A 15,543-nucleotide genomic window follows, 5' to 3' on the forward strand; every position below is an offset into this window, starting at 1 on the left:
TTTACTTTCACCTATCTTTAATCATCATGACACTCCTATAAAGAATGCAACATTATCTACATTTTTCAGGTGAGAAATCTGAGGCTCTAAGAGGTTAAGTAATTTTCAGTAAATCACTGTTCACGCCGATATGAAAAAAATTGTGGCCAAGATTCCAAAGTCCTGAATTCCTGACCAGCAGCCAACCCTTGACACTGGCTCTCAAAGGAACAAATATTCACTCTTGAGTAAAATTCACATCCATTTTGCTAATGAGGTATTGACTCCAGTTGAGTCTCCCGAGCTCTGAGATCCATCATGGATGAGTCACAGGGGAGACTTCTGTTCCTGTGCCTTAAGACCGAGACTAAATCAGATCTTTCTGCCTTCATTCCTGTGAGTCCACACTCTACTCTTTGACCTCCAAATCAGTACTTCTCAAGCTATCTCTGCTGAAAGATAGTTTTCCTCTTTGATAAGTTGTGCATTGAAGTACGATAAAAATGAATTACAGGTTGATAGAAAAATACATTTAAAAATACTTACAAATTACATGCTCCCTTTTTCTCATTTCTATTATTTAGATTCAACAGAGCTAAATTTATTGCTATACAAATTTCAACTTCTGTATTAATCTCCTTGTAGACCAGTAACAAGCAGTTTGCTGATACAAGGGAACACATTTTGAGCAGTGCTGCACTAGTCTTACACTCCTGGGTAAAACAGTTGTAAAGACTGGTATGTTTGCTTGAGACTTAGAAACGGGCTGGTCTAAGCTGTCTGGCCTGAGGCCTTGTACCAGGCAGATCTTAGTCAAACTAGGTGTCCTACCTAGAGCTCATGCTCATTACCACTCCCACTTTCCTGGAGAAAATAATCCAAAAAGTGGCCCAAATGAAGAGTGCGTCATACTTAAGAGATTCTGAAATCTCACATGATACTTCAGAGAACATGTGCAAAGTGTAGAGAGTTAAAACTCTTCCTGAGTATCTGCAGTCACTTTACCCGCCAACACCAAGGCCAAAGTGACTCTTGGCCTTGTTTCCTATCAGGTGCGGATAGATGTATCTGCTTCCAAAATCCATGCCGTTTCCATAGCCTACTGGCATGTGTGTTAGAGGATGCAGTGTAAATATGTCATGCTGAATACAGTATAAGAGCCTTTTTAATACCCGTGATTCAACGTAAGGAGTGAAACCCTTGTCTTTCTCCCTGAAGATAATATCTGTCTTCTAAATATCTTTCCAGGTGTTGTTTGCATTGTTAATCCTTCCCATTCCATTTCCAGATTCTTCTATTCCTGGGACCTCAGACTTCATGCCTGGAACACTGCAGTTTCTTTGAACCACTCTTTTTGCATGACTTTCATCATGCCACTGTTCTGTCTTATTTCCCCGACCTACCAAGTGGAATCTCAGCCTTGTTTGTTTATTTTTTTCTCCATAGGATCTCGTCCTGCTTTATCCCTACGTGTTGTACTTGACTTTATCTGTGATAGTCATTTTTGTCCCTGTCTCACCACCTCTCTCAGGTTCTTCCACTCCCTTACACAAATCTATCCATTTCTAAAATTTCTTTTCTTTTCTTTACTCTTTTTCAGAGATAATTTTAAGTACATCCTCATTTAACTTATTAGGTTCTGACCAAGAATTCTCCTGCCTGGGCAGTGTTTAGGGTTTGCAGGTATAATAAATTGCAAGGGATGTTTGCACAAAGGATTTGCAAATGACACCAGGCTGCCTACATGAGGAATTAGATAAGCCTCCAACAGTGCTTTGAAGAGTCACAGAGGGTAGAAGGAAAAGCTTAAGGGCTGTGAGCCTTTTTACAGTTTGTATTAACCTAGGGTGTTGAAACCTTTTGTTGAATGTGGTGGTATGAGTTTCAAACCGGAGCTCCTGACCCAAGGCCTCAGAGTGTTTAAAGTACATGTTGTTTTCATTTGTTATTCATCTTCCATTGCATCCAGTTTATTCCGCTGTTTCCCAGACCATCTGAACACTGAGCGTTAAGATCTTTGTTTTCAGAAGATGTTGCACTTACGACAATGGCGGGTCCCGCATTAGAACTTGTCATTTAGTTGGAAGAGGCTTTGATTTCAAATTCACTTATGAAGTCTTTTACAAGGAGTGACTGTCCCTTTTTCTTCTCATTAGTCATAAATGAGAATGTTAAATGGGCCCATTTGTTGCTGGACTTCATATAGAAAGTGAGCACTATAGGTCTCTTTAAAAGTGTACATAGAGAAGAACCATTGGAGATTGATGAGCAGAGAAGGAAAGTGTAAGACGTATCAGGCAGTGCTGTACAGTATAGGTAGAACCTAGAGAGAGGAGAGGGGAAGTCGGCTAAAAGGCTCTCAGAGCGGTCTGGGTAAGAGGTAGTGAGGGTACCTCCACCGGGGGCCGGGGAACGGTGTGAATATGTAAAAGCTTGCTGCATGTAAAAATTGAGACAAATTTAAAAAAATTGTGTATCTTATTGAAAAAAATGAACAAAACGCTAAATCACTTAGCACGGCTGCCAGAGGAGGATGTATGATAATTATACTTTCTCAAGGATAAAGTAATAAAAATGCATTTCTCACATTGGTACTTTAATATTATAACGTCACCTTTCCCCAGTTCTATGACCACTCAGAGGAAAAGCCGGAGAAGGGGAACAGTAGTAGTAGCCATGTACATTTCACCCTCTTTTCCTCCACCACTCTGGAATTCACCCATCTAAGATGATAAGGAGAAAACAAACAAACAAAAAAACACCATAAACCTTAGGATTCTATTACTTTGGTAATTACTGCTGCCCATCATTCTTCTTTGCTTTTCTTCCCTATATAAAATACTTGACTAGCTTAGGATTTCTATCCTTGCCCCTGGAAGATGAGTGACTTTGTCTCTCCTAGGATCAGTGGTGTTTGTTGATAGATGAGCAGCTCCACCAAAGCAAAGGCTGCGTCCCCTCACCCTTGCGTCCTCAGCATCTAACTGCCTGAATCATTGTATGCGCAATAAATGTTTGGAAAATGAACTACTGTTAACAGAGCTCTCTAAGAAGCTTTCAGCTCTTTCAATTAACTGACTAACATCTACATGATTTAAATAGCATCTCTGAAAGTGGTATTTGAGTTTACTTAGGACAGAAAACTTTGAAAACTGTCTTTATTCCCTTGAAAGTGAAATGGATATTTTAGAAGACAGAATGTAGATGATGTATTACAGAATTGTACACTTGACACCTGTGTAACTTTACTAACCATTGTCTCCCCAATAAACTTTAATTAAAAACAACAAAAAAAGAATACAGATTGTTTCCAAGGACCTATTTACAAATGACCTAAAAACCAAGCAGACTTTGCAAATCTATTCTGACTGAAACTTAAAAGAGATTGGAAAGACGTTTAAGACTTCTAATATCTCACATATTAAAAAAAAATAAAAAATGGAATATACATTGATCAGTCAAGAAAGCTTTTAGTACTGATGGGCACATGAACTTGAGAAGATATTCATTTCTATAATTAATTTTTCTCAAGAGCAAAATTTTAAATGATTTATAATTAAATAATACTTTTTAAGTGATTTAGTAATTTTTAATTTTGATTAATGCTTTAAAATTTCTTATCATCCTGATTAAGCACAGCAGATAAATCTTTTTAACTCATATTTTTAAAATTATATTTTATAATTAAACTAATCTTTTTAAAGATCTAAACTTGTTAGAAGAAAAGTTCTGCAATCCCTACTCAACTGTGGTGGTGATGTTTTTGAATAATCCTGGAGTTTGCAACAGAGAAACATGAGCTCTTCGTGGAAGAATAGAGTTAAAGGGACCAAGATTTGAGTAAACCTTATAAACACTGTACTCACTAAAATAAAACAACAAGTAGAGCATCTTAAATGAGTATGCTGTCAGTACAATTTTAGACATATTATGAAATTGGTTTCCAAACATCCTTGTAAGAACTAATGCAGAGATTGGGATCAAAAAGGTTGTTTATAAATGCATTTGACCACAAAAGAGAACAGTCAAACCTTGCAGGCTGTGGATGCACATCTACCTTAAAAGAATATCACTTGGTCCCTCAAAGCTTTAAGCCAGGTGTACCCCTTTCTTTACTTGCTAGAAAATGTTCACTTAGGTGTGCCGAAAATCTCTTGAGGCAGTTAATTCCCTGATGATCTTTTTTAGATGTTCCAGACACTCAATTTGCTTGTGGAATTTTGAGCAGATTCAAGAAGCCTTGAAGCTGTAGCATCATCCAAGGGTTGTAACAAAAGTTTTATTATCACTACTTTGACCTTATGTGACTTATAAATTCTCAAGTGCTTTGCTTTTTCATGAATTAACATTATGTTAAGACGCATTTCAGTGTTACGACTGATCATCTTGGTACACAGCTGTTGTTCTATTTTGTCACTTACTTTTCTTTGCCTATAACATAAGGGTAGCGTTTTTGAAATGTTACTGTTGTATCTTTCTTTAATTTTTATTAAATTCAATGGGGTGACATTGGTTAGTAAAATTATGTAGGTTTCAAGTGTACAATTCTGTAATACATCATATGTGTATTGCATTGTGTGTTCACAATTGTCTTTTTTAAATTCATAATCATTACTGGAATCACATGATTGATCCTACATTTCCTATACATATCACTACTTTCAATTTTGTCTACAGTGATTTCTACTTTTGTTTTCTTCATTATTCTTCATCTCTTCTTATCACTTTCAACACTCTGGGAATGATAGGGCAATAATCTATATAAAACATTTCAAAATTAAGCTGAACATGGCAACCAGGCAGCAGAATGCCCCAGATAAGCCTATGGTAAGAGTTAATTGCCTTTTGTGGCATTGAGCCGCCATCTCATGGTGGTGGGTGGAGTTTTCAGCTCTAACTCTGGAGACTAGCTTTGTTTACATTTGTGCTTGCTTGAGAGTTGTTGAAAGTTCTCAAATAATTCTTAAGCCTCTGTAATAGTACTGCTACTTTCCAGTTACTGTCCCTTACAAATAGCAATTTCAATGAGGAACGTATAAAGTATTTTTGCTTTCTTGCAGATTAAGTGCTCTTGAAATGATTTTCTCACCCTCTTGCTTGTCCTCCATATAAATATTTGATTCCTATCTGAATGTATGACTTCTGGGATACCAACTCTTTTCTTCCATGTCTCTCTCCCTCTCCATCCCCTCTTTATAATTTTATCTCCATCCTCTTTGCAGACAAGGGAATGAATTTTAAAACTTGAATTTACTCTCCCTGATGTTTCTTTACATTTCCTAGGACATTGGAACGGTAACTTGCCAACAGCTTTACCATCTTTTTGTATTCCCATTTTTGATTCTTGTAAGTTGCCTAAAATGATATTTTCACATACTCAGATTTTGAGCAAGAGGAACTCATGATTAAGGAGAAATTAATCTTTTGGGATTTAATATATTGTATCAACTTTTCTAGCCTCTATGAATTCCTAATGTCAGAAAATAAAGATGACTTTATTTCTGATATTTCCTGAATTTTATTTTTGATGAGAAATATAAGTTACACATATAGTCTAAATGTGTAGGGAAGGAATAAAAAAAACCCACATGGATATTGTTTGCTTATATTATTTGAAGTAAATTTCTAAGGGACAGCTTTTTTATTTATTGCCTTCAGTTGTTTACATGCTTTAGATTTTCATAGCAATTTCAGGATATTGGCTAAAAAGCCCCAAAGAATTCAGAGCATGGCCTGTTGAGAAGCATTCTTTCTTCTACAACAATGTTCATGCATTTGACCTTAGTCTAACAAAGAGATTTATCACTGGCCCTTCCCAGCCAGCCATTCATTAGTATGTTTGAACTTTGTGGTGCTAGTTCTTATAAACGGAGGTATTTTGGATCACTTGAGGCTTATAAACCAAGTAAACAATTCTAAGGGTGTTGATGATAACTGAAGGGCTAATGTATGGCAGAATGCTGTTTCCCCTAATACAGAACAGACCAACCACAAATCATAGCTAATACCACTCACAGCTTTCTTCCCTGACTTTTTAGGACGGCACTGTTATATCTGTCTTGGATGCTGAGTATATATGGAAAAGATGGAGACGTAGTTTAGTACTTTATTTTCTTAGTACATACAGTAGGGGTTTATGATTATATTGGGAGTCTGCTGGCATTCCTCACCCAAACTTGTGAAGACAGTAAAGTCTGTTTACAAATAGTTCTATATATAATAGTTCTTGTTTTTTATTTTTAGTTCCAGGAGAAGATAGTGGAAAATGTGTGGGAAAGAAGCAAGAGGTCCTTGATTCAAGGCCTGATTCTGTAACTGTTTGTTTTGTGATCTTGTACAAGTTTATTATACTCTCATAACTTTAATTTCTTATATGTAAAATATAAATAATATTACTTTCCATCATTCTTGAGAGGATTAAATGTGTTAGAATAAGGGAAAGTTCTTTGTAATCTAAAAACCCATACCGACATTTAAAATACTGTTACTTTACCTTCTGTGGTCTCGTTAAAACCTCTTCTTTCCGTTGTCTGTCTTTACCCCACACTCAATTTCAGTCCAGACTACTTGCAACAAAGCTTGATGTTTTCATATGACAGGCCAGCCCAGAAACAAAGGTACCAAAAGGCAGAATCTTAGTTACCTCACTTATGGTGTGCTGATTCCTGCCCCTCTTTAGTTTGCATGCCTCAGTAAGAGATAAGTTTATTTCACTATGTCAGAGCAAGTAGAACCACGTCCACCTGCAAGGGTTCAAACCCCTGTTATGCCTCTCACTAGCTATATGGCCTTTGGAAATTACTCAAGTTCTTTGAGCCTCAGTTTCCTCATATATAGAAGGTAAGAATACTACCGTCTTCCTCACAGAGTTGTTTTTCTGGATTTGTGAAAGTGATCCCTGCAAAGGACCAAAGTAAGTGCTTAGTAATTAGTATATATGGTTATTAATGGTATACACTATATGGAAAGTCTGGATCCTTCTTTCTCACAAGTTTCTGGACAGAGGAGATACTACCAAATATTTTATGATAATTAAATCAACTTTTATAACAGGAATTTGTGAGATTCTCTTAACAGATTGTAACCTGTCATGATCATTGACCTTCTCCTTGTTTCTAATGAAACAAATGATAAACATCTTAATTTCCTTTTCCCCTACACACACACACACACACACACACACACACACTCATTCACTCTTACTTTGCCTGTTTGGTCTTTAGCACAGATGGATATTGTTTCACAATGATAGAAGAAGATGATTCTGGGATGCCTGTGGTCACTTCTGGATGTCTAGGACTGGAAGGCTCAGATTTTCAGTGTCGGGTAAGGAAGACAACTTGATTCCACCTTGTAACCTTTCCTTGGCTAGATTTCAAATGGTCAAGTTTCAAACAAGATAAAATAATTGTTTTTGTTTGTTTGTTTGTTTGTTTTACTAGCCTGTTTTTTGTAATTTGAAAAATAATTTGAATATTCTCATTGGGCCAATTCCATCTCCATTTTGAAATTAAACATTATTTTTATTTTTGCTGTTAACTTTTGGCTTAGTGACCCATTAGATCTTGCTCAAATTCCAGTTTAGTTAATTGCATTGAGTCAGGCCTTCTTCCTCAGTTTATACGGTGCACACTTGTTATTACAAGTGTAATAGTGATTGCATTGAAATGGAGACATTGCAGTAGGATAATACATGGTAATTTGAAAGAAATTACCTAATAGAAAACAATATTTTCAACATGTTTGAGTAAGAATTTTCAGTGAATTCTTTAAATGGTGTCAATTTCTTACATTTTAGATTATGTGACTATAGAATTTAGGGGAAACCCACTAAAAGCCCTTTGGGTTCGATTTCAGGACACCCCCATTCCACATCAGAGAAGATCAATTGAATGCTGCACAGAACGGAATGAATGTAATAAAGATCTACACCCTACACTGCCTCCACTGAAAAACAAAGGTAAGTAGAGGAAGGGCTTCCAGGCTGGAAAAGCTTTAGGCGTAAAGAAAATAAAAACTTGCATTAATTCTCTTTTCTAAATGAATCTACCTGTACCATTTCCATTGCTGGGACAGAGGACAAGGCAAGATGATATAATGAAACTGTCATTTAAAGACACATACAAGTAGTTCTTGGGAAAATAATCTTACATGGCTTCACTCCAGTTTATCTTATTTCTTTAACCTCACTTCATTTCCCCTCAGAAAACTACAGTTTCTAGAGCGTGTAGTGTGTTTCAGGAGGGTAGAGGAGGAAAACAGTGTTTTATGCTTACCCCTAAATATTATTCAGAAGGTATACATAACCCCAAAACTGTTTATTTTTTATCTGCATTCAATTTAAAAATAAGGACCTTACAAAGGACTTACTTAGATTACTTGCTGGATGTCATTTCTTTTTATCTATGCTAGAGTAATTACTTTTTAGTCAAATTATATATATTGATAGAATGGAGAAAATATCTACAAAATTTAATGGGAAGACGTATATATTTAAATGTTGCACATTTAAAAAGCCAAATTATCACCCCCAGAGACTTCTTGTTAAAAACAGCTTCCACTTTTCCTTTCCCCTACTTGCTCTCACCACAAAAATCAGTGATTGTAATTGTCATAGAGTCCCAAGTCCTAAGTCTTACATTAGTGGTTTAAAATGATTTTTACTGATTAATTGTATTTCTTGAGAAGGGAAAATCTTTCCAACAAAATATGACATTTCATGGTTTGCATGATAACATTTTACAACACTTGTTACTACTATAGCCTCGAAAGCTCTGTAAGATAATTCACATCAAAAATTCAGTCAGTTTTTTGTTTTTTTTTAATTTTGTCAGTCAACATGCTGTGTGTTAAGGATACAGAAATGGATAAAGGAAATTTTTGCACTCAAGATGTGCACAGTAGGATATGAAAGAGAAATATATAAATAATTATATTCTGTCAGAAATATCCCTGTAGTAGAGTTAGATTATAAAGTGTAGTTATGGACACAGAAGAGTGAGTGCATACTCTACCTGGGGTGGGAGAATGTCAAAATAGCTTGAAAGAAATGATACTTGAACAAGACTTTAAGGATGAGCAGGAGTTTGCCAAGTGGAGAAGGCAGGAATAAAAATAAAAATAATAAAATAAAATGGCTAACTAACATAACTAAACATTGTGCTAAGTATTATGTTAATTAACCTGCTTGAGCCTCACAACAATCCTCTGAGGTACCTAGGATTATTAGTCCCCATTTAAATTGCAGCACAGTGAGGTTAATTAACTTTTTCAAGGTTGCACAGCGTGTGAGTTGTGTTGATGTAAGAAGCATCCAAACCTGTAGAGAATTTTAATGAGTTTATTTGATCCAAGCTGATGACAATTGCCAGGAAACAAAATCTCAACAGATTAAGAAAATGCTCTGGAGAACGGCCGTTTTGCAGCTTATTTTATACATTAGAATCTATGGAGGAGACCTAAGGAGGGTTACATGAAATCCATTGGTGGTAGATTAAGGAGGCAGGAGAAAGCTAAAGGGGGAAATCTCTGGGATTGGATAAAAAGTAAAATGGAGAGACTCATACTTCTTCTGCATTGGTGAGTACATGATAGTTAATAATTAACATTTACAGCACATAGCGATGGTTTTCGAGGAACAAGATAACAATGAGGGATTCTGTGGTCTAGTGCTCTGGTGCAGTGGGTTGTGCCCTAAGGGGTCTGGAAAAAGGGGATTACTCTGACCTTCCAAGGATATGTTATCTTAGATGCAAAAGACCATAGGCAGACTTACTTCCTTTGTCAAGAAAGCTATAGGCCCAGGATGTGATTATCTGCCATGACCTACTTTCAGTTAGGGATTTTTATGTTCAGACCATCCTATGTGGTTAATTTTGGTCTCTGAGTTGTCCCTGCCATGAGGGCCTCCCCTGACTTTCTCAGGTTTAGTAAGTGGCCCTTTATCATCCACAGTAGCCGTGACTCAAACAGGCAATAGTACGTGCAGAGGTTTGGTTTGTGGTATTTGAGACACATTTGCAAAATATAGGCATATGAAATAGCGTGGCTGGTTGGAGAAAATCTCCTCATTAAATTGTTTGAAGCCTCACTATTCACAATGGGCCTATGGACCAATAGCATCATTATCACTTGGAGCTCATCAGAAACACAGAACCTCAGGCCACATCCCTAAACCTGAATTTTGAACAAGATTCCCCCAACTTAATTTATATGCACTTTAGAGTTTAGGCAAAGCTTTTGATAGAAAAAGACAAGACCCATCCATATGTGGATATAGCCAGAGCCACTGTGTCTCACTGTGTGAGTCCGACAACTCTTTGTTTGCAGAGAAAAACCACTTATGTCAATTTGCTGTAAAGTTCTGAAGGTTTACTTTCAATATGTGTAGTTATTTTCTTGTGAACCAGTTTCAAAAAGTAGGTGATCTATGGACAACATTTTGTATAGCACTGGTATAGGGACTTCTGTGCTAGGAGCGTGAGGGAGGGTGAGGAGTGGCTGGAAATGAAGACAGAAGTGCTAGATTTTAGAATCTCTTCCATGAAAAAGAAAAGGTTTTTCACATGCAAGAAGACGGCATGTGTCCTACAAGTAACAAGAGGGTTTAAGAAAAATCTAGACTTTCTATCACATGCTGAAAGGTCTGCAATGCATGCATTATCCTGTAGATGGAGCCAGATTCTAGGTAGGACCAGGCGGGTGAGGGAGTATTCTCTGAGGCTGAGCATGTAGGGACTCTGAAAAACAGGGGAATGAGTCTCTAGAGAATGTAGTGAAAATGCTTTGAAAAGAAGGGCAGCAGCAATGAGAAGACAAGTCCGTGGTTCAGGGCATTAAGAAGAAGGATGCAAGTGGATAATACTGAAGATTATACAAGGTGATAGGCTTGGGTGGAGTTTAGTGGCATTAGGGTTTACTGCTTTGAACTCTGAGGATCCCAGGGAGTATCTAGACAAGATCTCTACAAATTCTACCTCACCCTCTGGATCATTCATTTTGGGGTGCAGTAAAAGTCACTGCACTGTGGTCTGAGAGAACTGGTGTTTTTTACATAGCTATCCCACAGAGCTGCAGGGTTTTTTGTTTGTTTGCTTTTTCCCTCCAGCATATACAGCACTTTTTTTTTTTTTTTGGAAGTGTACTATATATCTTTATTGTATATCAGCAATGCCTTGGTCAGAAACATGAGCGTTGTAGCCATATTTGATGTATATCTATTTATGATAATGTTAACCTAAAAATAAAAGGCCAGTGTGAAAGGCAACAAGTCTTCATTTGAAATCCAAAAGAATAGCTCTTCAGGAAGCTCTCATTCAGGCAGAAACCCAATTTGTGTTTCCAGTAGGAGGTGAAGGCAAGGGGTATTTATTAGAAAGGGAAGGGGAACAATTACGTGAATAGAAGGATGGAATTTCTATGGGTGGAGCTAAGCTAACATAGTTATGCTAATTCTAAAAAATGCCTTTAATTTTCATAATATCTGATTTCTTATTTTCTTTGCAAAGAATTGTTTGGAATACAGTGCTGTTTTAGGCCTAGTCCAAAAGTTATTTTGCCCAGTTTTAACTTTCTAAAGGTTTGAGAGGAGGAGTAAGACTTGCAAGATCATTCCTCTCTGTTTTGGCAGTTCCAACTCCATTTTGAAGTGGCTCTGTTTATATTGTTATTTACAATTCCTACTGGAGATATGTGTGCGTGTGTTTCAGTATAAACTCAAAGAATAAGGATTGTGTTAAAGAGACATGGAATCATCTTCTTTTGATATTTTAAATTTTAATTGCCACACACACACACACACACACACACTCAGGCCTAACCCTAAACTTTGTGGGGTTGGGACAGTAATATAAATAGAGGTCTACATACCATTTACCTATGTATTCAACACTCAAAACCCAATATAGAATACTGGTAAATAAAATATATTCTATTAACTTAACAAATACATTTTCATAATGATGGGCAACACCAGCTTGGCATTTAGAATGCTTGAACTACTGAGACATTCTCTCCAACATGGGAGTGTGACTGATGGGAACAGCTTTGTTCTCGTTTTTATCCGACACCATGAGTGGCCTCTTATATCCACAGTCTGTTGGTCTCAGACTGTGGAGAGTGATACTGTGGCTAGAAATGCCTGAATCACTCACCTAGGTCCCTACTACCTGTGGCAACCCCTATAGAAATTTCCCAGACTGGACCAATTTTGTGGCTGGATCGTCCCTTATGGTTTTTATTATGATTTTAAGACTTACCTCAGCAACAACCCTCAGGGAACTTGGAAAAACCAGATTTCTTATTCACAGGTTCTGAGGGTACAGGGTATGCACGAGGGCAACACAGCAAGTTCATGGGTAGAGAGAGGGAGAGAGCAAAATTGAGCTTGGGTGTGGGGCTCTGCCTTTATTGGGGTTGAGGGTAGGGTACCTTGTGTTTTGTGAGTTCACTCTTTATTGAAGTATTTAAAACATAAGAGCAGGAATTAGGGTATAGTTAGGGAAAAGTAGAGTTACTCAAGTAGCCAGTTATCTAGATTACCCAGGGCTTTCTAAAAGGAAACTTTACGTGTAGGACGGCCTGGTTTCTTATCTAGTTATGGTTATTTGAGATGGATGTCTTTGAATGATGCCTCAGCAATCAGAAGCTTAATGTAAGGCACTTATGTTATGATCGAAAAGCTTAATATCAGATACTTACACTAGAACACCCCAGCTCTCTGGTTTGTACTCCACTCACATGCTATGCCACCTGTGGCCACCCCTCAGGCCTTCAGGTACCCGCACCAGCTCCTTGGTCCACCCCCAGGAGGACAGGGGTACAGAAGGAGGCCCTCACTGTTCCTGAACACAGACATGGGATGTGTAGGCAAGGAATTCCAGAATTCTGGGCAATGGAAAATGGGAGGGGACAGCTTCTGGGTGAACACATTCTCCTGGTTCCTGCAGATCAATTGCTCAGTGGGATGGGTCATGGTTGGAGGGAGCCAGACCAGGACCCTCTGAAGCTCAGAGCCAGGCCAATTTTCTAGACTAAGAACAATGGAAATCATCATATTAATTGTGATATTTGCTTATGTGAATGGAGTGCTTACTTACTGTGGCTCTTTTCTTTAACATTTAATCCTCATAACAACCCAAGGAAGAAGGCAATATATTATCCCCATTTCACAGACATGAAAGCTGAGGAATCTGGAGATTAAATACTGTGCAAAGTGTACATAGCTAGAGTAAGTAGTGGAGATAAGAAACGGGCCAATGATGTCATCTCACTAAATCTTTTATAGAACCTCTGAATGACATTCTCAAAAAAAAAAAACACACAAAAAAACAAATGCTTTAACCTATATGAGTCAGAAAACTCTCAATAGTTGTTAGCCATTTAACATAACAATTGATAAACAATTAATAGATTATTTTCAAAGTATTCTATTTATTCTATTCGCCTTGCCCACTTAGACCATTCTCAGGTACACATTAGTTACTATTTTTAGAAAATGGTGTTAGAGGGTTGCTTGCTCTGCTCCTTGCAAGTGTGTGTGCGCTCTCTCTGTGTCTTCCTCCCTCCTCTTCTTCCAATTTAACATTTATTAAGTCCCAGTTGAGTATTAGGCCAGTGGCTTTCAAGCTTTAGGTGTATCAGAATTGCTTGGAGGCCTTGTTAGATCACGGATAACTGGCTCCCACCTATTTTCCAATTTAGTAGATCTGAGTGGGCCCCAATAATTTTCATTTTAAGGAGCTCCCAGATGATGCTGATGCTGTTAACCCAGTGATCAAACCTTGAGAACCTGTACTAGGCATCACCTAGTCGATTATTACATATTATTATAGACTGTTATAGGTATTATTATAGATTATTATCGATTTATTGTAAATCTATATATCAAATTACTATAAAATAGAGACAATTGTGTTAAAAGAATAGGGGGAAGAAAAGTCCAGCTTACCAACTTTCGGTGTCATTCTTGTTCTTTAATAATTGCTGTCCCCCAAAATTTAAATGATTAATCTTATGGCAAAATATCTGTTACTAGGTGCTAAATAATAATAGGCTTTGGTGCTATTCTATTATTAGAGATCAGAGAAGTACCAAGTGTAGAGGTAAATCGCTACCAATAAATTGTCCTACTAAAAACAAATAAATCAGAAAACATTTTCTACTGATCTAGAGTTTCCTTAAACTCCTTTTTAAAAAAAAACTTAGGGGCAGTTAGCAGGAAATTAGAGATGCACAATCGCATTCAATGAATATTTTATCAATGTCCTTGAAATTTTATTTGTCATCTTCTGTTTCAAAAAAAAAAAAGAACATAAAGGGAGGCCAGAATGCAGCTTAACTTATTTTATAAATACTCGTTTTTCTTTTCTTTGCTTATTCCATTTCAGCATCAGCAAAACAGAATACCCTAGGATAATAGTCTCTCTCTTTTGAGGAGGAAATATGAAAAAATAATTAGATCAGATGCAGCACCTTCATCATAAGCAATAAAATATGATCTGGGAAGCTCACTGACACTGCAGCTGGTGCTAAGAGTAGGAAGAGATGTCTATTTTGATGGAGAGGCTGAAAGGAAGAATTCGTGGTGCCTGGTGCCTGGTCTCTGCCTTCAGAATTAGTGATGAAGGGGCAGCGGGATGCTAGGAGGGATGATGTATGCCCAGACTCTCAGCATCAGATGGTTTGACCAAGATACTGTGAGTAAAATGTCCTTGTAGGCTGGAGAATTTGATAAGATTTTTTTTTTCCCCTTCCCTCAAATTACTTATTTTAATCACTTATTTTTATTTAATTTTTTTTTAAAAAAGAACACTTGAAGTGAAGGACTGGTGTTAAGATGAAATGAACAGAAGCCCTTGCTTTATTTAATGGGATCCTTTAATTTGGCTTTTACAGAATAAAAGTGTATATAATTTTTTGAAATAGGCATAAGTTTGTGTTTAATTGTGGGAATTACTCATATGTATTACACATATACTTCATAGAAAATGTATCAAAAATAATATTCTGCCTTGAAATATGGTAATTTCAGTGTCATTTAAGGCAAATTGTAGTACAGGATTTCCAAAGTTAAAATTTATCTTATTTTTCATACTCAATCAAAACTATATTCTGAGCAGTTTAGATTTGTTTTAAAATGCTATTGCTTAGGTTAGATATTGCCGATTACAAATGAAACTATATAGGTAACATTGAAACATCTCCCTCATTCTCCACAACACAGATCAAATATGTGATAGTGTGCAGAATGCAACAGTACATGCCATAATTTGCCTCTCATACTTATATTACACAATGGCAACATAAACCAATACGTGAATTTGAGCTAAATTCTTTGCCAGGGAGTAGTTCTACCATTTCTTGAAATGTTCAGCAATATTTTGGATTTAATTTTGTATTTGGGACCAAAGGAAGGAATTTAGAAATAGTCTTTTTATTTCTCCTTGAATGTAATAATCTGGATATAAAAATTTTGTCTTAACCTCCTTTGTTTCCAGGAAATTGCTTATTAAATTTCCTGTTGCAATTGTAAACCATTGTCTAACCTTATGAAAACAGTCCTAT

General features: G+C 36.8%; 1 protein-coding gene across 8 annotated transcripts in view; it reads left to right on the forward strand.

The window, feature by feature from the left end:
* Positions 1–15,543, forward strand: part of BMPR1B (bone morphogenetic protein receptor type 1B) — a 371,022-nt gene that overhangs the window by 322,810 nt on the left and 32,669 nt on the right. For all 8 annotated transcript variants that reach the window (XM_019741148.3, XM_074323317.2, XM_074323315.2 and 5 more), the window contains 2 exons: positions 7,203–7,305; positions 7,837–7,939. In XM_019741148.3, the coding sequence (XP_019596707.1) occupies positions 7,203–7,305; positions 7,837–7,939 (206 nt within the window). The remainder of the gene's footprint in view (positions 1–7,202; positions 7,306–7,836; positions 7,940–15,543) is intronic.

This window comes from Rhinolophus sinicus, chromosome 1 (assembly GCF_057876585.1).
Source record: "Rhinolophus sinicus isolate RSI-liver-muscle chromosome 1, RSI-T2T, whole genome shotgun sequence".
NCBI classification, from domain to species: Eukaryota; Metazoa; Chordata; class Mammalia; order Chiroptera; family Rhinolophidae; genus Rhinolophus; species Rhinolophus sinicus.